This window comes from Cryptotermes secundus, unplaced genomic scaffold (assembly GCF_002891405.2).
Source record: "Cryptotermes secundus unplaced genomic scaffold, Csec_1.0 scaffold182, whole genome shotgun sequence".
Lineage (NCBI taxonomy): Eukaryota > Metazoa > Arthropoda > Insecta > Blattodea > Kalotermitidae > Cryptotermes > Cryptotermes secundus.
Window position 1 is genome coordinate 2149 of NW_019738955.1, and position 24878 is coordinate 27026.

At 41.5% G+C, this 24878-nt stretch overlaps 1 protein-coding gene across 1 annotated transcript in view; it reads left to right on the forward strand.

Annotated features, from left to right (window-relative positions):
- Positions 1 to 6312: 6312 nt before the first annotated feature.
- The window catches only part of LOC111871370, an 89060-nt gene continuing 70494 nt past the window's right edge, over positions 6313 to 24878 (forward strand). Inside the window, exons 1-2 of the mRNA XM_023864441.2 lie at positions 6313 to 6936; positions 9389 to 11544. Coding sequence (XP_023720209.1) covers positions 6449 to 6936; positions 9389 to 11544 — 2644 coding nt within the window. The 5' untranslated portion in view covers positions 6313 to 6448. The remainder of the gene's footprint in view (positions 6937 to 9388; positions 11545 to 24878) is intronic.

Below are 24878 nucleotides of genomic sequence, written 5' to 3' on the forward strand. Positions count from 1 at the left end.
TGACATATCAATACCAAACTTCCGCAGTTAAATGCATTTACGTGTATATTACATGTTGTGCCCTGATAGGGGTCAGTGACTGTACTCACCCCTTATCGGACGTCCGTGGATATCTTTTAATCTGTGCTGTGGAAAACATGCTGCACTAAGGGGATCATAAATAACTCGAGTTCTCAAAACAATAACAAAAAGGTAATATATAATAAAATAAACCACTCGTACAACTCTATCCTAAGAACACATTAACTAACCAAGATAATTAAAACCAGAAGTTCTAATAAGCAATCAGTAACCCGACCACGGGCAAGTACTCACTCGCGCTGAACATGATGCACATGAAAAATACTGGCGCCATCCCAAGGTATTCCAGAGGCACACTTTGCTTTACTCGTCCGTTTCTCGCAACTGCTAGAAACAGAGTACCTGGAACGACCTGTTTTTTTTTTCAGTTCCAAAATTCAACTTTTCCCCAAGTCGCGAAGGCTGCTCGCGCGAAATCCCTTAGGTCGGCAACCTGCTGGACATTCCCTGCCGCGGGAAGCGAAACTTGACCGGGTCTTTCCACTGGTGCGTAAACAGTCTTTTGTAAAGACAATTCGATCGCCTGACAAGGAATGCGAAGAGGCAACCGCGGCTCTGTCTCCTCGCCTTCCGGCCAGACGCCTGGCGTTTTAACCTAAGCATACAATCTTACAAAAATCATACTTAATATCTAATAAGATGGGCACAACATATATTTGTTTTTTTATTGCTAGTGGGGTGCGACTAAGTCCCTTGTACTGCGGCCACTTCTGGCCTATTGTACCAGACCCAGATGATAGGTGAGGGTGATTGTGGAGCAATTGGTGGAATGAAGATTGGCAGAGGAAACTGAAGTACTCGGAGAAAACCTGCCCCAGCGCCACTTCGTCCACCACAAATCCCACTTGAGCAGACCGGGGATCGAACCCGGGCCGCCGCGATGGGAAGCTAGGGACTAACCGCTTGAGCTATGGCGCAGCCCTATTACATTTGTAACTAACTATTCATTTTAAAATGGAAGAAAGCCAACTTTCAAAAGACTGAAATTGAAGACAACTTAGGTCATAATTCAAAACGGCGCAAGTAAAGGACCTAACACTTATTATGGTTCACTATTAGCTTTATGACGGGGTGTAATCGTCAGAGATAAAATGAAATTATTATTGGGAACATTTTGTTCTTATCGGAAATGAGCACCGACGGGACAGGTGAAGTGGTCTCTCGTCACCACGGCTTGGCGCGGATAGTTGAACCTGCGTCCTCTAGCTGTAACAAGTACATGATAATATACCTAATTAGCAGGAGTGGAGAGTCGGAGAAGGGCATGACCATTGCGCGACTGTTCACTTCTCAGAGGGGACTCTGTTCGATACGGTTGCGAATGGCGGGTAATGAGGCTGTTGTCTGTAAAGCAAATGAAACGATTACATCAGTAAGGATGCAGAAGAAAGAGACTTCTAAATTAACGGTCTGACTCTTTTATATTGTAAATATTTATTATTATTATTAATATTATCATCTTCTTCTTCATTATCGTTTTTATACATTAAGCTGAAAATTCACTGATATCATGTAATTCTTATGCTGCTTGCTAACAATTGTAGAACAATTTTCTTCGATTGCGTCATGGGTATCTCGTATGACGTCATCATCTGGCGCAGTGCCCTGCTGCCATTCCGCCATCGTGCTACCCGGATGCTGCACGGGGTGACGCGTGGACAGGAAGTATAGGTCTTGGAGAGCAGCTCACAACATTTCTGGACGCTCAATAGATCCAGTGCGTGATTCTGCCCTTGTCATACAACAAAAATCAGTACAATTCTTATTGCGGCCTTCTGTGGTACAGCACTGCATACGCTGGCAGATGCGTACCAATATTTCGAGGTAATATACGGCCTGCATGTTCAGGATATAAGTGAAACAAACTGGGTAAGTTGCTGGAGGAGGAGGAAGGGCGCAAGAAGCGAATCACGGAAGATAGGTGTCTGCAATCCCCTCAACAGTTTCTTAAGAGTAATACTCCACTGGCCGTGATATTTCTTTATCTTTCTCAAAATATCTAGTGGAACACAAGGAGATAATAGTCACAACGTTTGCCTGTGGCCTGTGCAATCTCTCCACAGTTCTACAGTCGAGCCAAAACCCTTCTCACAGTAAAGATGCCCAACCTTGCGGAAGGCAACAGACTCTGTGGTCATCACTTTGTGTAATCTATGAAAACATGATGCTGTATGGACTGGAGAGACATACTGATCAGTTAAACAGTTTAAGACTTTTATGCAGACGGCTGCAGAAGGGAACTCTTCTGATCAGCTGTTAGGTTTCGTCCCTACATATATGTAAATATAGCAATATAGCAATAGCTATTCTACACTGGGAATCGAACCGGATACCTTATAAATTTAATTTAGTACAACTTTTACAATATGCAGCCATAGAGACCCAGACAGGTGGCCGACGCTATACCCTCTACGGCGTCGTTAAAAATTGCACAAGGGGGACGAGTGGGACGTGTGCTGCAAGGAAGGGAGACCAGTTGGGGAACTTGGGCGTGTCCTGCTGAAGCAAGTGCATGTGGATGTGTGGACTGGATACTCACCAGTGACGAACTTTTGTGACCTTCAGATTCCATGCGTGGCGGTGAATTTATTGACCAGCTGAGTGACTATTAGCTTCTCAATGAAAACTTTTCCATGGAGTTACGAAAATCTGCTACGCAACAAGTAGTGTTTTCAGTATCCACGGAATGCAAGGATTGTTACGGTGTATGCGATAGTTAAACTCTTCAACTTCTATTGGCAACTGCGAATAATATATCAGTAAGTATTGATGGGAAATCATACCACCGACTTAACATATAAAACTCTTAAATACATTTATATGTTCTGCACGAGTCTTGTTATTCTGTGTGGCATTAACCAGTTGAGTGAGATGGGCACTGATTCCGGAAGTATTACTGAGAATTTCATGCTACAAGGAATTAAGTCATTTTCAGATTCGCTACAGAGTAGATTACTTGACCTAACTGGGAATGAATGTAGATCAGATTACTGATTTGTTCGAATCATGAGGAGCAACACGACGCCTTCAGTGTTCTTTTTTCTTTCCTGATACAATTAACTTCGCTGTCCATGGCGGATAGAACTTTGGGTTCGCGGGTTCGAATACCACGGGGAAATGCAGATTTAGTTCCTTTTCGTGTATTAGACTGGATTGCTGTTTCAGGATAAACAAAGAGACCTGATCATGTTCTGATAAGTGACGTTTCAAAAACGTCTGTATGTCAGCATGACATGAAAGCAGCTTTCTTCTTTTTTTCCTTTGGCGCTACAGCCCCAGTTTCGACCTTGGCCTACCTCCATGAAACTCTCCGTTTCACTTCGGTTTACTAGATCTTAAACACTCGATAGTACTACTTGGACGGGTGATCAGCTCGTCGCAAGGCCTCTAACTGCACACAAACATAAGAAAACGCACATACACACACAAACACTAAACATCCATGCCCTGAGTGGGATTCGAACCCACTATCCCGGCTTCCGAGCGAGCGAAGACAGTGCATGCCTCACACCGCTCGGCTACAATGACCGGCCGAAAGCAGCTTCACTTACCAAAAATTCGACAAATGCCACCCTCTCTGCTACAGACCATTCAGTAAATTTATTTTTGTTCTTTATCACGAATTGTGCCTCAAGTTTTTCAGGCTCATAATTTGTTGTGGGAAACGGAGGGCTCAAATCCGTAGAGAACACATTGCGGCCATGCATGCATGCCTCAAATTGGACTCGACCAGACACATTGGTTCAGGGATAATGCTCTGGATGTGCTTCCTTCGTATCTCTCCCGGGACACCAGATTTTCTAAGCATTTCTCGATTTTCTTCAGTCCTTCCCGGCTCGATTAGGCGACAGCAGCCGCCTTCAGACTCAATTCCAGTTCTTGTTACCGGCCGATGGTGTGCAGTTTCCGTACTGAGAAGTCACAAAATCGCGATCCTAGCAGTCTCAAGACAAGACCACATGAACCTTGAACATCACGACCGCTGTTGCCAGAAAGTAGAATTCCTCTTTGACTAAATTTAACTATAAAGACGCTGTAGGCTTGACCAGTTCCCAGCGCGTATGTCCCACACTCTTCTCGGAACACAGACATGCGAAATGCCGTTGAGTATTTAACGAGGGCACGCGAACACCTCTGTATAATGGCGAGACCACGATTCCCCTGTAGATGCACTCTACCTCATATTCAAATTATTTTATCCCCACTTAGAATAAAATTGAAATATAAAGAGATGTAATTTTATCTTCATTTTACATGTTTCTGAAACACATTCTCTCTCCACCATAAAAGAATACACATCGAATGTGTTTAACGAACAGTACCAAAGAAACAGGAATAGCGCAGTCGGTACAGCGACTGGCTACGGGCTGGACGACCGAGGGGTCGGAGTTCGAGTCCTGGTAGGATCAAGAATTTTCTCTTCTCCTCGTAGCCCAGACCGGCTCTGGGGCTCACCAAACCTCTTATCCAATGAGTACGGGGGCGGGAAGCTCTTTCCCCGGGGTTAAGGCGGCCGGGGCGTGAAGCTGCCCTCTCATCTCTAACTAGTGCCGATATCAAGCAAATATGAACCTATATATCCACTCCCCCACGCGCCTTCATGGCATAGTGCTTAATTAGTTAAGCACAGGGACAACTTTACTTTTTACAGAAGAAGTAAAAGGAAAGTGGTAAAGTTGCATGCGAGAAATTTTCCGTTGCATGAATCCACTCGTTACAGTAAACTTGGGAGAAACGAGAGATACGGGATTGCTTGGAGAAGAGTGTGATAATATTTAAATTAATCTTAGAGGAATGGGATATTTGACCTGGCTCGAGATCGAGAGTTTTTGTGAAGACGATAATGGCATTTTGGGTTTTATCAGAAGATAGTCAAGTTTACACGCAAACTCTGTACCATGACTGTCTTGTCATTGCATTTCCATTCCTCATTTACATTTATGTTTGAGGGGCAGATGGAAACAGATTCGCCGCACTTTCGTATCCAGAGGCAATGGAAAGTGTTTTGGCAGGTTCAACCAGGAGGATGTTAGGAAGGGGAACTATCTTTACCCTCGGCAACTGAAATTAACGTCACATTGTCAGTCCCGTTCTCACGGCGTCGGGCACAGCGTTCCTTCGTCTTGCTATGCTACAGTACGGTGAAGTGTTGGGCATACTGAGGAGAGTGGACAGTGCTACCCGGAAAATCTGAATATTGTGCGTGCCTGTATTATAAGTACTTGGTACATGGACAGTAATTTCTTTCAATTCACGGTTTTGATACGAATGAAAGCAAAATTTTTACACTGCTAGACAGGAAATTATAGGATTATTTCTCAAATGTTATAATATATAAAAATTTAAATTGTGGCACAAAGTTATATAACCAAGTTTAACACTTGTGCTGAAGACAACGTTCACAGTATCTAATAACTGATAAGCAAGGCGCCCCATAAAACAATGCGTTTCTAATTTAAATAATTCTTTACAACCACATGAGAACACAAATTTCTTTTTCTGGAATTAAATTTAAACATATATTAATTTTGGTCATTGAACTAAGAGAATATATTTTGGTGACTGTATTAATAACATTATTTCTAAGAAGAAATTTAATGTCTGTATATGAACCCTTCATATACCGATTTTTAAAAGAAATATTCAGCTTTGAATTTCCATGGTACTTCACGATTCCTACTGCTAAGAAGTTACTAATAGTCTTGTTTTGTAATATGTGAAAACAATAGATGTCTAAGGTGAATGACATCACTAAATAACAAATAGATGATGTGACTAAATTACAATTCCCTTTTTCAGAATTTGAAGTGTTAAGTTATACGTCATTGTTTACCGAATTCTAAACAATGAAGACTTTGAATATTGCATTCCTGTTAAATTGCTTTATAATAGCCTTTTCCATAATATCTAGACAGAGGGAACAAATAATTTATGTCGCATTAAAATGAATAACTGAGGATAATGCTGAGACAATTAAACAGCTGTAACGAAAAATGAGTGATTAAACAATTCCTACAACACACACAGGCCTGTATAAACGGTAAAGTTTTCCTTGTGCTTAACTAATTAAGCACTCCGTCATGAAGGCGTATGGGGGAGCGGATATATAGATCCAGATTTTTTTAACTGAGCACTAGCTGAAAGTGAGTAGTCAGCTTCACGCCCCTGCCGCTTTACCCCCAGGGAAGGAGTCTCCGGTACCCACTGGATAGGAGTTGGGTGGACCCCAGAGCCGGTCTGGACGACATGGAGAAGTGAAAATTCTTGTCCCCACAGGGACTCGAACTCTGATCCCTTGGTCATCCAGAACATAGCCAGTCTCTATCCAGAATATTCATAGGCCTGTATATGAAACTTAATTTAAGACATGGACGTTAAGAAAGGAAAACAACAAAGAACAAATAAACATCAAGAAAGACTTCAGCAACCAGCAGCTTCAGCATTTCAACTACCATCTTGTAAAATGAAAAAATATTCCACGCCAACATTCCAATCTCCAGCCAGCTCAATGCCCCAAATTCCCCACGAACAAGTACCAAAATATAACTACTCACCAAGCCATAAACCCTTCACATTACCTTCCATACCGCAGTCTCAGCAGTCGTCTGTAACCTCAACAGAATGCACGTCAACCAGGCAAGATGTACCAGACTTGCCTTCTGTGTGCAATAAGCCGATGAAGAGGCCGATCAGCAAATCGAACAGCAGTGAGTCGAGCAGTGATCGTAGTGTTACTGACACTCGTAACAGAAGCACTGGAGCGGCATCTCTTCCTGTGGAGGTTACTGTGTCCTCACGTGTGGAAGTGAAAACAAAATTTCCAGACAGCTTACCGACTTCATCCGTGAAAAATGGGTAAGTTTCTACTGGACACAAAGACCATTATATGTAATCTACACTATTATCGATACTGTGGAGTAAGAAATCCGTTATCCTGAGCCAGTTTAATTTCATTATTTCGCAATCGATTTGTCAGTTTTATTTTTAGCCTCCCATCTACTTCCTCGTTTGAGTGGTCACCTTTGGGTGAGCTTCGTAATAAAAGTAATGCCAGTCTCTCCTGCGTAATTGACCTCTTAGATGAGAGAGGCCTTGCTGTAAAGTTAATATTTCCTTAGATGATCAATCAATTCTCCACCTTCCATTAAGCCCGAAGTTTCGTTATTGCGTTGACAAGACCTCGCTACTGGGCCCCATGCCATGCTGAACCAATTGAATTGCGTGTATATGCCAAGCCATATTAATAATCAGGGCCCGGATTTCGATGATCTGAAAATATTTAAAAAATGACTGAAAAAATCCAGAAAAATTACCTAAAATATGATCCAAAAATGTAATGTGAAGGTCTCGGATTTTGATGACCTGAAAATATTTAAAAAGTGACCTATAAAATGACCGAAAAAATCCACAAAAATTACCTAAAGGAGAAAAGAAAGAACACTTAACTTCCATGTTATTCACATTTCAGAAAACATATGAAGAAAAATTCCCTAAAATGGCCAAAAATGACAAGAAATACCCTTAAAAGTCCAAATATTTACCAAAAAATTACCCCCAAAATGAAAAAATGACCTTAAACCTAAAAATGTCAAAAAATGACAAAAAATTACTTATAAAATTTACATTTCTGTAACCAGCAGCTCATATCCGAGATTTATTTATTTAAGAGCATCGCATAGGATACAAAGAAAAAAAGATGACATGTCATCAAAATCCGGGCCCTGTTAATAACAAATAAATCAAGATATTTTTCGCTACTCAGATGGTTATACTCATAAATGAACTATTCAATTTTGAGGTGTTGTGTAACGCCTTGTAACGTGTCATATGTTTACTGTGTGGAATTTTTAGTATTCTGCACAACCCTAAAGATGGACGACCAGACAACTATCTGTAACTGCTTTCAAAATAAATTCACAGCTCCTCTCCACATCTGGAGATCATCTCATTGACCACCCGAAGTTGCATAGCGATGTGATGACGAGGGATATTTTTTAATAAAGACTATTAAAGTTCTGTGTCACAATTTTGCAAAATGATTTTGTTTGCAAAATCTAAAGATTAAGTACTGAGATCGGTTGGCTCATAGGTTATTTGACAACGTTATAGCTCTAGCAGCGATTTATATAAATTGGAAAGAAAGGTGGGGAAGCGAGAGTGGAATACTTTAAAGCAGTCTCCCAAATTTTGTCTGAAAGTACTAAGCGAATTACGTGAAATTTTAATTACAATAGTCGGTGCCCCGACAAATATTCAAAGTGAGCACCTCTTGACTTCAAGTAAATAATTTACCATTTAAGCTTCTTGGATTTATCTATATCGTTTTGGTTTCATATATAAATTTATATACGTATATTAGATTATTTATAATACCGTAATATTTCTTGCAGGTTTCTTACTTTAAATGCACAGCTCAGGTAGGCCAGCTCGTTATTTAGAATTCTCGTAAAAATCATAAATTCTTTTGGAAGAAAATCAAAATTTCTGATAACAGAAGCTTCTTTGCAGGGCTTATACTATACTAAGGATAGAAAACACGTGCAAAATTACGCGAATATTCATTAAGATTTTGCTTTTTTCAAATCGTCAAACTTGTTTAAAATCGCCATTTTCTGAAATGGACACAATTTCCGTCATCAGATAAAAAATATTATGTTGGGCCCCTAGGTGGGTCTTCGTGTTAGACTCCCTTGTTGATGTAGCTTAGAAAAGAAGTCAGGCAAGTCGCATGCATAGGAATGCATGAGCACTTCCTAGGGTACACTTATACACTCGTAATTCACATTTTTATACAGCAAGTCAAAAAAAGGAGGTGGGAAAGGATAAAACATTTATGGTCCAAATCGTGGATATTAGATAAATAGACGAAAACTCTTATGTATCCAGAAACGAAGAGGAGGTTTCAATCTCATATAAAGAGTAATTTAAAAATGTTGTGACCATAATTTCATGTTCAAAACCTAAACTAAAATAAAATTATTTTTCTTTGGGTTTAATAATATGTACAAGAATATTTATGAGCCTGTGTGTTCAAAAATCTTTAATAGGTCGAACTATAACTATTGTAACATATCATATGATCCGTGTAAACGTCCAAATTGTTTTTCTTTTAATTCCCTGCTATCTAAGAGAATATTTAAATTGATATAATTGTTAATATTGGAACCCGTTCCTAAGCAGATCCCTTTGCAGACGGAAGTATCAAGAACAGTCTTGCAACAGTTCAATGTTTCTAGTGATTAGTCTAATTTAAGTATATGGTAAAGTCTGTATTAAATATTAAGCAATGATGCATCTCTTTGTTTAGGTCTACCACTTCAACATGCTCGTTGCCATCGATAGAATCGCGGCAGCCTCCGAGAAAGAAACTGGAAGAAGTTGCTGGTTTTGTTGTTGTAACAAAACAAAATTACTTCAAACCTCTCGGCAAAAAGCAGCAGAGTCAGAAGCAACAACAACGAAGTTCAGAACAGGAAATATATCGCGTTCACAACCAGCGAGATAACGACCACAAGAACGAGCAGATGAACTGGCGTAACCAAAAGGAAGTTAGACTCGGAGGGACCAGCAGATTTTATCTTGACAGTCAAGAGGTGAACGGAGATCAAGAAACAGAAGTGTCTGAATATGAGTCGGAACAAAATCTTCAAAAATCACTGGTTTTGAGGGCACAAACAAGTGATAGTTTTGCAGACAATTGTATTGGAACAATTGCTGTGGATAAAATTCAGTTGAGAGATATCTGTGACGAGAAAGAAAGTGGAAGTGAAAATACTGTAATAAAGGCAAACGAAATTTATAATTCAGACTTTGGAAGGCAGAATGTCGAGTGTCAGCTTTCTGAAGTTCCGCCAGACAAGTCGCAAGCAGGGAAAACCTTACCTCACGGGAATTCCTTTGCAGATAGAAGAGATGAGCGCAACTATAAGCAAGACACGAAAATGCATACAATAACCGAAGGATGTGTACAAGAATTTATCTCATCAACACAACAATCCCCTGTGCCTTCAGCACGAGGTAAAATCTGTGCCAATGACTACATCACACAGCCCTACGTCCATGCATTAGAGTGTATAAGCGATGTAAAGAAACTTGACAAAATTGAAGCTATTGAAGGCTGGATGAAGATATATGAGAGTGAATTTTTCAGTGAAATAAATAAAGAAATTGATAATGAAACAACCAGCACTTCAGTAAAGGAGTCAATGGAACGTAGCACAACTGTGCCTATTCAAAAACCACAGAACTTAATTTCACACTCAACAATATTACCAGGCACCAGAGAGAAAACTGTGGAACCATCTGGAATACAAACGTCTACAAATTTCTTTCACAGCTATGTAGATGTAATTGGCGCGAAACAGGGCGAATCTCTCACACAAAGGATTCCAGAATTTTCTGGATCTCATACAAAGAGTGAAATAACAAAAAAGTCACCCAGCACTAAAGTGAACCAAGAGGGCTTGGATACTTTAAAATTTTTTTCGGCTGAAAAGCTGGAGGAAATGCAACTAAACCAGCAAAATTATGGGAATACGGATAAAAAAGAGTTACATTTTCCAGAAAGTCTCTCAAGAATTAGTCACGCAGGAGGCCAGCCTATTCCTCCTAAAGGAATGCAGGAAAAATTTTGTTGCCCGAATCAGGATAGAGAAAGTAACTTTTCAGGAAACGGTTCATTAATGACGTCAAATAATCCAGAACGTACAGATTGTCCCATGCAATCAGACAATGTAAAGGTAGAAGACATTTCAATTGAACCCATCTGTGAGGCCGTTCGTGTAACCTATCAGCAGAGTAATTCGTTTCCGTTCAAGGCCAGATCAGGGTTCCAGAAATGTCCAACAGAAGTCCGAAAGAACGCAACGCTTGAACAAATTGAGGCAATGATCGAGCCCAAGACTGAAGAACAGCCATCAAGGGAACGAACTTTCCAGAAGAGAGTATCAAGAAACGCGGGTTCGATGCCAGAACAAATAAGAACTAAGTGCCGTGGTTTAATACCGGATATTGTGAAAGTGAAACTCGGTATTGACAATCAATCTAAAATATTAGACAGATTAGATTTAATGATGAAACATAACGAAATCATGAATCGGAGTACATACAAGGACACAAGGGCTGCATTAGTTCCGTGTTCAGAAATCTTAATGAGTTTACATAAATCAGATAGTGGAACCGGAAGAGCGGAGCTCATTTCGTGCAGACCGCTCAGTTTCCCTTCGTTTCATTCGAGAAATGTAACTGATTCTGAATCTTCTGGGATTTATGAGACGAATAAATCACAAACACAGTGCAGTGTGAACAGCGGGTGCAGCAACATGTCAGCTATCAAACAGATGAGTGGTGAAATGGTTACAGAACAGTGTCTTCGTGTTTCACCTCAGTGTTCAAGTTTGGAACATTTTCTTGTAGAACAAAATGAAGGGTCTGGATACCATGTACCAACTAGACATCCAATAGGTGAGTAGTATTCTTTTGATAAACCAATCGATACATTTTCAGCAATTCTCTTTCAAAACATATGCCATCATAGAGAGAAGCCATGTTTTGTTTATAAGTAAGTCTAAGTTGGAGTAGGGAAATGGTTCTCATGGTAAATTGGTACAAAAGCGAGTGGAATTATTATTGTTTATTATTATTAGAGGGGGTGGGTTTCCCCATGCACTTAGACCAGTTATTGGTTCATTGTACGTCCCCCTTTAATTTCTACTTTCGCCGTACCCTACTGGTACTGGTGCGTCTATCAGCCCTGTTCAGCCAACGAGGCCGGCCATCGGTACCTGATATTTCCCCCATCTACCAGAGGCATTGGAAACTACTTGGGCGGGAAATTGTTGCCTAATTTTGCTCAGAGATCTCCTAGAGACATGAGGATCTTTTACGTGCCGTAAAACTACGACATGGGACCCATGGCTTAAAGCCCCTCCCGGAGGACTTGTTCCCTGAATTTTTCCGCCCTTAAAAATTCCACGACCTCCGTCGGGTTTGAACCCGCGTACCTCGAGTCATAGAGGTGGGAACGTTACCCCTAGACTACGGAGGCCGCTAAAGTGAGCGGAATATTCTGTCTTACATCCTGGCATTTGTAACATGGTGTCATTGGATGTTACTCAGATATGAAAAGTGAATTCTGATACTAACTAATTTACTCTATGGAACTGAGTTTTTCTTAGAAGCTGCAGTTGCGCAGCTACTCAAGAGCTTCCCAACATTTTATAGAAACCGAAGGTTCATTACTATGTTCATAAGAGCCCTCTACTGGTCCCTTATCTTCAGCCAGATCAATCCAGCCCATACCACCCACTTCTATCTCTCTAAGATCCATTCTAATATTATTCACCCACCTATGCCTTTGTCTTTCTAGTTGTCTTTGTCTTTCTGTCTTTCCCATCAAAATTCTGTATGCATTCTTCTCCGTATGCGTGCTACGTGCCCAGCCAACCTCATCCTCCTTTACTGGATCATTCTAATTACACTTGTAGAAGCGTACAAGTTATGAAGCTCCTCATCATGCAGTTTTCTCCAACCTCCTGTCACTTAAACTCCCTTTGGTCCAAAGTGCCTCATCTTCTGAGACACCCTCAGTCTCCCTTAATGTCAGGGACCAAGTTTCACATCCATACGAAGCCATAGGGAAGATTATATGTTTTATATTCTAATTTTTACGTCTTTAGACAGAAAATGAAAAGACAAAAGATTCGGGAATAAATGGTAGGAAGCAGTACCAGAGTTCAATCTCCTCTTAATTTCCTCCTGAATCAAATTTTGATTTCTTGCTGTCGTTCCCAAATATTTGAAATGTGCAACATTTAAAAGGATTTGTTAGCTGTCTTTATTTCATTATTTTGTCCTGCACTCTGGTGATGAGACAGCATCATACTCGTACACTTATCTTTCTCTGAGTTTACTTCTACGTTGATCAAACTGCTTACTAGCCTTAATTAAAATGTATGTATTTTTCTTTCTTGTATCTATCTTATCTCCCAATAGATCTGTGTCATCAGAATAGATCAACAGCTGATGTGCCCCGTTTAGTTTCGGTCCCACCTGGTTTCCTTATATCTTCCTAATGGCATATTCTAAAGCAAGATTTAAAAGCAGTGGCGTTAAGGCAGTCTCCTTGTTTTAGACCATCCTGGATAGGAAACTTATCGGACAAATGCTTACTTATACGTATAGGCTTCACTTAAATACATTTTTATCAGCTTAATCAGTTTCATGGATATCGCAAACTCTATGAGAATATTATACAATACTTCCCTCCTAACTGAATAATAAGCTTTCTTCAAGTCTATGAATAGCTGATGTACTGTCTTATTGCCACTCCATTTATTCTCCTGTATCTAATGAATGCAAGAATCCGACCAATAGTTGATCTGTTATGTTGAAAGCCACACTGATAACCCCCAATGTTTCCTTCTACATATGGACTTATCATTGAGGGATTTATATTGGATAATTTTTTGTAATAATTTGATAACAGTTATATCCCATGATAATTACTGTAGTCAGTTTTACCTCCTTCCTTGTAAACTGGCACAATTATAGACTTCTTCTACTGGTTAGGAAATTATTCCTTATTCCAAATAGAATTAATGAGTTTGTGGAGCTCAGGCTGTAATATCTCACCTCCTACAAATTCTAATACACCATTGTTAAGTAACCTATAATGCAATTTAAACGAGTTTCTTAAAAAAATGCAGATAGGGACAATATGATGGAAACAAACAAATAATGAAAAGTTTTTTACCGTCAAGAACAAATCCACCGAGTCATTAAATAATAGGCTTTAAAATATCAAATATCGCGGTCCCCATTAGGAATACTTACGGAACAAGAGCGTTTCCCTATTTTCTTTAATGACGTACACACAAAAAAGCGTCTTAGTAATACTTCCATGGCGTTTTATCCAGTAACGAGCACCCTTCCCATCCTCTCGTGTCTTGACCTTTGACCCTGATGGAAGTGTGAAATCTGACGCACCACTTGAGTAGACTGACGGGGAGAAGGGAGACTACATTACCACAGAGCACGAGAAAAACCAACAACAGAGGGATTGCCTCCCTCTAACAATGTTGACACAAAAAAATGAAAGTATTCCAGAAGTGGTCGAGTGCGCTATGTTAACTCTGATTCTGTCTACTTCTGGCCTGCCGACTCTTGTCATACAGTCAGCTTGGCCAAGTTAAAAATACACTCAGTGAACGTGTAATCGACTACAGCTGTTCCATGCAACGCTCCTGGTGTCTCTTTCTGCTGACAATTACTGAATGATTCTTCAATTATTCCTAGACATTGTACCAACTCATGAACTTACCTAGATTCGAATGCGACGATGATAGGTATTCAAGTAAAAAAAGTAAGAACTAAAGGTATCCCTGTAACAGGCCGTGAAGGCCCATAGGATTGTGAGACGTTGAGGGTCCCACATTATCTAGACAATCGGCTCAAAGCTGGGGGTAAGTTTGTCACCCTTAGCCGCCGGCCGCGCTTTACTCCCCAGGAAAATTATTTAATTAATTCCTGGTACTCATTTCTGTTAGAGGCTGAGTCGACCCCAGGGCCATAGTGCGGCTTGAAGGATTAGGTCAATTGAAAAAATCCAATGACCTCATCGGGACTTGAACCCACGACCTTCCGGCTTGTAGCATAGTGCCTCAACCAACATGGACGGAAATGGTAGCAGTCAATATATGCCTAGCTTAATTGAGGAAGACAAAGTATGCGCTTGTTTATTAACTCTTCTCTCTGTGTTTACTAACAGGCGGATTACAATTATGTTGGTCCAGACAGCACATATCACATCATCGGGCTTTACTTTAAGGGGTTCGTCTCTTTACCCGACACTTCGCTTGTTATAGAATGAGAAGTTTCTTTCTGCAGTCTGGCTGGAACCATTTTGGTGTATCCATTTTCCTTTGTTAATAAAATATAACACACCTCTTTCTTAACGTTATCACACAAATATAGGACATGTGTGTCGGATGCCTTGGATTCTCTTATGTTGGCTGAGATGGCTTGCTGCTTTGACTATTCAGTGTTGCTGTATCGATATTACAGATTAGGTGGAATGAAGGGATTACATTACGCAAGAAGATAAATGTATCTTTGTATGTTTCTAATGTCACTCTGGGTCCATACTCGTGTATACAGCTTTTTGTCTTAAGACAGATGAACAATGAGTCGGAAGGGGAAAATTGCGGTTTACGAGTATTGTAAGATTTCAGCTGTGCAAGAGAATGTGAAACAGGAGAGACTGAAATAAAGATTTCGACCAATAGTCAGCGACTACATGTGAAACTCCAGTTTTCACTGTGCAGGGAACTCCGAAGAGTACCATCAGATTATACCAATTCGTGGAGTATCAGTTCAAGCAGAGTGGACGAGGGAAAGAGATGGGAACACGAATTACGTAGCCTACACGCCGAAGTGTAAGCGAAAGCGACTGGTGACAGCAGCTCACCAAAGCGACCTCCCACGATTTGTCTTACGCTGACATGCTCTGTTACTGCGGGGAAGAGTGGCTTTAGTGTAACTTGCAACTTATCTGCCTACAGTCATGCATTTATATATACACACATTTCTGCCACATGTTCAAGTATTCGGATAACATATTCCTTCAATGAACTCACGAGATCTGAAGTTTTCACGGCGATGATGAGCGATATTCGGTCTTTTGTGTTATGTAGCCTGGCACATGGGCACCAAAGCTCTGAACGGCGATTATACACGTATAACCAGTCACTTTCTCAACTTACATTTGTTCTCTTCTGATGGTGGCAACATTTTTATCCGAAACGCTATTTCTCACATACCAATTTCACGCTGCCATAACGCAGAAGATCGCTGTGTAATTATCTCATGTCCCGAACAACGACAACTAATATCCAAATGACGTATTGAACACATTTCCTAGTGTTCAGTTCACAATGTGTTCCTATTTCCCTACAGTGTCCAGTTTAGTGTCTATATTTATCAACAGTGAATTCTCTTGAACACCTCGCTGCCAGAAGCCCCGAGAATCCGAAATTAAAATTAAGAAGATAAAAGTAGAACGCAGACACAACATTCTTTGACGCAGACAATCGAGCCTGGTCTCTTGCGCCCAACAAAACATTAGAATTAGTCCTTACAATTGAAAATAATAGTAAAGAAACTAACCCAAAGGTTCCGTAACCCGAAATTCCAACAAACTTCACAAAAATTTAGTGAATAGTGGAATAATACAGTTGTTGAAAAGTGATCATAAAGTAAATTGCATAAATTTCTCTTTCATAGCTCACTCACGCGCCAGAATAGGAATTTCGAAAGTAAATATGGTTTTGACTTACCAGATAAAAATGTACCAAGATAATTATGGTATTGATATAAGAAGTCATTGTTAATCAAATAAATTAAACTTTTAAAACGTAAATTTAAATCTTTATTTAACAGTTTCAGAGTCTTTCACCGACAATTAAATATCACAATATAAAATACAATTACAATCACAATATAAAATAAAATGTTAAATACAAATAAACTGAGAAAGAAATTGCAACATTAAAGCCCAAAATTTCTAGCTCTCTAAACGAGAGTGTAACATTGTATTGAATCTTATAGACGTGTGTATGAGGGTGTGAATTGATTTCAAGTAGCTCAGAATAATGTATTGTAACATGTCAACACGTTGTTGAGCAACGAGATCTTGAACGAGTTGCCACGAAAACAAACTCTTAAGAAACGGTCGGTTGCTAAGTTACACAAAACCCACTTCTAAAGCCGGCTCGGTAAAGAGACTTACGCGCAAGCGCAATGACGTCATATTGCATCAGTGTAAGGGGTGTCACGTGACAGTGCTGACGTGGTTCCTGCGCGGTGCGCCGGCGAGACGTCATTGACGACTGGATGACGCAACAGTACTGTTGATCGCTACGTTTCCACGCTGTCCTATTCGACGAGGACCAGACCAGACGAAAAGATGTCGAAATAGTGGCGGTAACAAGCGTAGTGCGAACCAGGACTACAGAAGAATACAAGAGATCGGCTTGTGAGAATGTAAAGAGTGATTGGAAGATTTTGTATGCCATATGTGATAGTGAGCGATAGCTGAGAAGTCACCAGTGAAGACTTATCGAGTGCATTAGATGACTGTATGTGTGCTGCAGTGCAGCGAGATTGAGAGTGCGTAATTCGGTGACACTGAATACGTGAAAACTACTACAGAGAGTCTGAGAAGATCAGTGTATAGTGATTGCAGATTGTGTAAACCTTCAATAGGGTAACAATTAATTGTAGTTACGACATGTAAGTGGTTAATGAAACCAGTTAACAATCTGAACCGCGTCTCAGCCGCCTAAACACGTTACACTGGTGTCAGAAGTCTGCACCACAGCACACACAAAGTCTTTTAAATCACATTTGACATCCTCACAGGACGATCTCCTGTATTCTTCTGTACTCCGTTCGCGTGCTTCTCTTGTAACGCGTAACTCACTCCGAGAACTGACTCCAGCGGACTTCTTAAAAATTCCAGTTTCTCCTATAAACCATCAATTGGACAGACGGAAAACCCAGCTTTCCCTCTGTTGCGTAATCGCCGTGTTTACAGAAGGGTTGCTAGGCAACGCTTCCTAGAGATGTTTACTGCAACGCTGCTTTACAAGCAGCGCGGTGCGGCTCGGATCTGTACGGCACAACACGGAGGAAACATCGTTTTCCTTATCGTTGCATAATAGTCGTCCTTACAGATTTCTGTGGCTCAAAGATTCTTGCATGGCACAAATACTCCACATTGCTCCCTCCTTAAGGCTCTTCGTCCCGAATAGCCCAACGGTGTATCGCTTGTTCTTTCTGCGGTCTCTGCTCGTGGCGTCTTCTCGTGCTTCGGTCTTTCCTGAGATTACCACACTCCAACTGCTACATCCGCTTCCTGCTTAAGGCCAGCTCGTCCTGAGCGATTTCCCGCAAACCTGCCAGGAGAGCCAGATGTATCACCATCATCCAAAGTTATCTTACGTTCTCTCACTCCTTCTCTCTCTCACCAGTGGGTGACATAACTCCTAGAGTGGCCGCTGCTCCCACATTTCCGTCTCTTTTCCCGACCGACCACTCCACAATGTCCAGTTCATAATTCTTCGTAACCCACTGGTAGTTCCGGCTACATGTTCTGTGATCTGCCTTCTGAAAATCTCATATACGGCCTTCTTGCGCCTTCCTCCGTTTTCCAAATGTGCTCGCTATCCTGGGGTCCACCCTTCAATGTCGTTCGTAGTTGGGTCCTTATTCCAGTTTTTCATTGCGGGCCGTTCCACCGTCTATTTTCCTCCATTCGTCCTTTCCGGGTTTCTTGCATAACATTTTCCCTGGTCGAATGTGTTCTGAAGAAGGTTCTCTTTCATCGTGCCACTCTTGCACGGCGTGTCATCTTTCTGCCAGTAGCCAATTCCTACAGCCATCCACAATTTCCCTAAGTCAAAATTTTCCTGAAGAAGATTCCCTTGCGCCATGCCATTCTTGCAAGGCGGTACACCTTCTTGCAGGGGCCAGCCAATTTCCTCCGGAATCCACGAATTCCTCGGGTCAGTTCCTTTGGCCCTCCACGCCGCCCTACAGCTAGCTTTTGGCCCCTATGCCGCTTCTTCTGTCCTTTGATTCGGTTTTACTATGGCATCTTCCTTGGGGACTCCTTGATGTTCCCCTACGGACTGCATCATTCTTGGATAGGGCTGAATATTCTCTGAATCTATCTCCGTAGCCTTGGGGCAGGCGCTCGTCACTTGGCAGGTCTTCATGTCCGCTAATGTTGGCTCCTCGCATACCAGTCGTGTTTTTTCAATTGTTTCAGTAAACTCCTTAAGCTTTATGTCTTTATGGCTTGGTTTGCTGTTATTTTTCCTTCTGTCATTCTCTTTAAATTATCTTGGTCATCTTTCATTTCGGCCCTCCTTTCCCCTTATCAATCTGTCTAATGGCCTTCCTTTATTCTTTGATTCGTTTTACATTTCGTCCGTCATTTCTTTCATTGTTTTAGTATTGGCGTCTGCTTTTTTCTTGCATTGTTTTTATGTTGGGGTTCATTTTGGCGTTAATTTGTTCTCGTTGACATCTATTTTTGCTAACATCCGTCCCATCATCTGTAGCATTTCCATTATATGGCGGTTTAATACTCGATGCACTCGTAAATTCAAAAATTTGTTCTAAAATGTGGCGTGTTTAAGGCCGTAAGCACGTCTAAAGTATTCAATAATCTTCGAGCCGCCAACTTCTGACACCAAAATGTCAAGTGTAAGAGAGTACGCTTGACGAAATGACGGGTTCCAGTTCGGATGTTTGGATTTATTAACACTTCAGTTACACACTCTCTCTTAATTACGCTTAAATAGAGTGATATTGTGATTTACACGCACTTCACAATTCACTGTCCCCTCCTGGCAATACAATTAAAACAGAGAAACGAGCACTTCAGATCACTCCAGATATCTCTGCACCACAGCACACAAAGTCTTCTAAATCACACTTTACATCGGCACAGGACGACCTCCTTTATTTTTCTATACTATGTTCGCGTGCTTCTCTCGTAACCCGTAACTCACTCCGAGAACTGACTCCAGCGGATTTCTTAAGAGTTCCAGTTTCTCCCATAAATCCTCAATCAAACAGGAGAAAAACGCAGCTTTCGATCTGTTGCGTAATCCCGTGTTTACAGAGGCGTTGCTAGGCAACGCTGTCGATAGATATTTACTGTAACGCTTCGTATCAACCAGCCCGATGGGGCTCGGCTCGGCACAGCACGGCACGGCACGGTACGGCACAGAGAAACACAGCTTTCCTTATTGTTGCGTAATGCCGTGTTTACAGATTTCTGTCGCTCAACTATTCCTGCATGCCGTAAATACGCCACAATATGTTTTCGGATATTATGAACATTGTAACTAACCTTCTGGTTCCAGGAATGCCTTGACTCTCTTGCCAAGCATTTCCGATCTGATTCGTAAAATAATAATTTGCGAAGATAATGAATTGAAGCTCCTGATTATAAACGGAATAACTTTTAAGAATACCCATTCAGGTCTAAGTAAAATTGCTAAACATCCCTTTCTCTCTTGTCTGCTGTTATTGAACCAAAGAGATCCTTACTAAAAAAACAGAGTCCCTGCAATGAATCAATATATCAACCGTTCAATTCCTGTTGCAACTTCACAGTTTATTTCTCTTACTGTCCACTTTAGGAGCTGAGAAAAGTGTTCGGGACTAGGAGACAGCAAGGGCTGAAGTATGGAGATAGCTGCATCATTAGAAGTTTCACGATATTGCGTATAATTATAATAGAATGAAGGAGGGCGCGATAGGCGAGGCGTGTACTGCACAAAGAGATGTACGAGTACATACAGGGTGTCCCAGGAGGAGTGGACCAAACTTCGGGAGGGTGTTCCTTATGTTAAAGTATGCCGATATAACCCAAAATACCTATGTCCAAAGTTGAACGGTTACGGAGATAATGGCCCAAGAAAAGTGTGGTTTTCTGGCAGGTCCACGCACTGTACCTCTCAGCTGAGAGGCCTTATCTATGTTTGTCCTTGAGTGCCGTGATTCACCCTAGCCGTACGTATGTAGTTGGCTTTATCAGAACGCGCAGTCAGCCACGTTACGTCAGCGCTTGCCATTCATGTGTCATGTATAGTGCTTGGAAACCCTAAGGACAATTATGACATGGCGAGCGAGTATTTTGTACTTCAATTTTATGGCTTCATGTCACTCACAAGTTAGTTTGATGTTACGTACATTATTAATATTACAAAATCCACATATTCCTGCCAGTTTTAATATGTATTTTGTAATCAACAAGTGTGCAACGCCGGTGAAATTTGACACTTCTCTGGCCATTATCTCCGTAACCGTTCAACTTTGGACATAGGTGTTCTGGGTTATATCGGCATACTTTAACATAAGGAACACCCTTCCGAAGTTTGGTCCATTCCTCCTGGGACATTCTGTATATAACATTTTACTTGGGAAATCTGAAGAGATGAGACCACTTGGCAAACCTATGAAAAGACAAGAGAATAATATTAAAACTGATCTCAAAGAACAAGATGTGACGGAGTGCATCGGATTCAGTGGGCTCATGAGGAGTTTTGGCTGACCCATGTGAACATAATTACAGAGAAAGGGGAGATCTTGACCGCCCTAGCGACTACCAGTTTCTCGAGAACGACTATATGTCATGGAATTGTTTAGTTGGGTCTCCGATCTATGTCTAGGTCTCTTCATATGCCTTTAATTTTAAAGTTTATGTAGTATGCCTTGTTTCCCCCGTGATATGTCATACACATCAAGGTCTATCTTCTAATGTGGTAAGTAGATTAAGAGTAGGTATATAACTAATGTCTAGCGAATCCAAATGTTCTATGACAGTTAAATTGAATGAAATTATCCCCCCCCCCCAAATTGTTTTATATATATATATATATGATGCATTTGAGTTCAGATGACGTCGTTGAGAGGCGCGAGCCCTGCACGTGCACGACTCCATGCTTGCTTTGCTCTTTGTTTTGTTGTCCCCCTCCCCCGCCATGAGCAGCCAGGGCAATATGGCAATGGTTATAATATCCGAAAGAAAATCTCAGCAGGAGATATTTTCGGGCTGATGCGCTTCTTGATGAGAATGTGTATATTTAAAAACATAAACACAAGAAAATGGCAAAAAATACGCTGAGCATTCTGTAAAACATAACGCTGTGGATTTTAAGGCACTGTAAACCACTTCAAAAATGCATCAACTAAGTCCTAAGAGTGGAGATCTTACCGACGATTTGACACTTACTCAGGTGTTATGGAACCAGAAGCTATTAATGCCCATTACAGATACCATGATGAATATAATGACTTTTCTTCAATTCGCTTAGTGGGGAGTGGAGTCCAACTGGGTCTACTCTGCACGGCAGCCACTGATTGTCCTATTTTAGCCTGCCCCAGGTGATTATGATGATGGAGAATTTGATGGAATGAAGATTGGCAGGGGAAACCGAAGTACTCGGAGAAATTCCGCCCCAGCGCCACTTTGTCCACCACAAATCCCACTTGACCAGACCCGGGATCGAACCCGGGCCGCAGCCACTAACCGCTTGAGCTAGGGCGCGGACAAACCTAATGATCTTTAGTATCCACTTTGATATTATCCTCCTGTATAAAGTAAACCTTGATAATAGTTTTAAAATTTATATCAAAGGACTAACTCCTTGGCTAACGGACCTTCTTGGAAATATAATAGTTGCTCCACTCTTCAAAAAGTCTCCTACCTCTTATGGAACCCCCAAGATTTATTTCCGTATCCGCGGGAGCCCAGGACTGGACCATAATGCGGCGTATAGACCCGTTGCTAAGCGGTGACTGTGTAAACAACTGCTATTTCTGTGAAACGGCTCTGTAAACACGTTTCCCTTGCTAGACAGCTGATTATTAATAATGCAACAGTTGGACGCAACAATAGAAGTGCTATGTTTTCTATGTGGCCTGTGCTGAGATGTTACAAGCAAGTGACAAAGTTAGTTAATATTTCAGTTCTGCACGGGAGGTTATGAAGAAAAACGTCAGCTGTAAGAATATTTAGTGGCATGTCCGGCTGTGAAGAGAAAATTTATGTGTGATATCTGGAGTGTGTAATTCAGTGAGACTGCTATAGTTCCTGTGTTAAAATTGCCAGAAAACGGCTAGTGTAGGATTTAATAGACTGAGGATACTAGTCTGTGTGTCAGTGTTCGGCAAAATGCAGTCACAAGTCGTGAGTGTGTAAGTGGTCAATAAATCGAGTCATCGATCCAAAACCCGTCTATAATGAATCAAACACGTGACAACTGGAGTCAGAATTGGTCGGATTGGAGAGTACAGTAAAAGGGTATACCGCCATATTATGGAGATGGAACAAATGATGACATACCTGCTAGTTGAAATAGAGACTGAAATAAGAACCAACCAAGCCAAGGTGGACGCCATTCTATAAGAAACAAAAAATGTGAGCCGGCAAAGATCTCCTGCAAGAAGGATTGCTGGCCAAGTTAGATGTCCATCATGTAAGAATAGTGACCAGGATGGACTCCCAGCTATAAAAAAATGGAAACCTGTTTAGGAGTGATGGAGGCCACTGATTTGGATGCAAATCCAGAAGAAATAGAGTCCGTAGCGTAGCATCAGGAAGTCCCTGAAGAAGAGGCCGCAGTGAAAACTCCTGGAGCACTGCAGAAACGATATCGTGACCGGCATCTAGCCATAGGGCGCCGCCGACAGCTGAAGACGCGAACCCAGGGAGATGGGGGGTCCAGGAAAATTTGGCTGCCGCCCGCAGAGGGATGATCATCCGAGCAAGAGACACGGCCGTCAGAGACCAGGCAAGGATAATGCTGTATGAGGAAGCCAGAAAGGACGTGCTTTCAGGAAGAGGGGTGTGGCGAAACTGAAATGCATCAATGGGACAAAATCTCGAGACTTAAAAGGGCAACCACGCCTAGGAAGCAGGATAACAGTCGACAAGGCCTTCAGGAAAGCCATCGGGCTGGAGATCGTGGAGCAGACAGTCGGGTCTTCTGTCAGGTTACGAAAAACGAGTGACGGGACATTGTGGAGGGGGCCGCCCCCTCCGAAGCTGCACACAGAATAAAACCCAGATTTGTAGGAGCACCGATCTCTCTAGCTACTATGTCCGCACCGCCTGAAAGGATCTTTATTTGGATCCTGTTTTTTATTGTGATGTGGAAATTGGTCGATGGTAGGACATCAGGATCGACTGACAACTTATGAGAGAGCCACAGCACGCGCCAAGCCTTCTCTATCCTGCTCTCTCTTTACTTGCCATTCCTTGGCAAAGGCTTCTAACGGTGGAAATTCTTCGGTTTCACTCGCTCAGGACCTCTTTTCACAGTCTCCCATGCAGAAATCCTTAATAACTGACTTTGTCCCTCGCTTATACATTTTGGCACGGACCAACACCTCATTTCCATTATTGTACTTCAACTGTTACAATATTAAGAATCTGCTGCTTACCTATGGCAACGTGTTTACGGAGCCGTTGCCCATAAACGATCGCTGTTTGCAGTCACGGCTGAGCACCGCGTCTATACGCTACGCTATATTGAAGAAGATGACTCTCGTTCGCACCTCTGTTTCTGTAACATTCACGTTACTGCTTCAATGAGAAGAAATGCTCTCTTTGATCTAGAACACTAGGCTTCGGTTCCCGGCATTCCCGGTATAGTTTTCTCTTCAGCACCAAACGTACGCCTCCCATACCGAGAGATACACTTCTCCGGCGGGGTGGAGGGTAAAGAGGCCGGAGCGTGAATGTAACCACTCATCTCCATACAGTATCAAAGTTAAGAATGAGTATAGCTACAACTGTGTTCCCCGTCTACGTCTTGGACAATAGGCACAGGGACAAATATAAATTTATTTTTAATATTACTTCCAATTTACGCTCACGTGTCCCAGATGAAGTCATCTATGAACATTTCAGCAGGACATTACTCAGCTGGCGTGTACAGTGCTTTAATTTGGGGATAGTACGGTTGAATAGCGACAGATCATTGTATCTGACTGGCCTTTGTGCACACAGAAATATATTTCCAGCCTATTCATAGGCTTATAGAAACAGCAAGTTCCAACCAAGTCGGTAATACAGCCAGCATTTTTCTAACAAACTGTAATTTAATTAAACGTCTATGTATCCACAGTCCGTCAATAATGCAACAATTATTTATTCACCACTTAACACGTAGCACGACATGTTTCGGCCATAGATAGCCATCTTCAGGTGTCTTAAT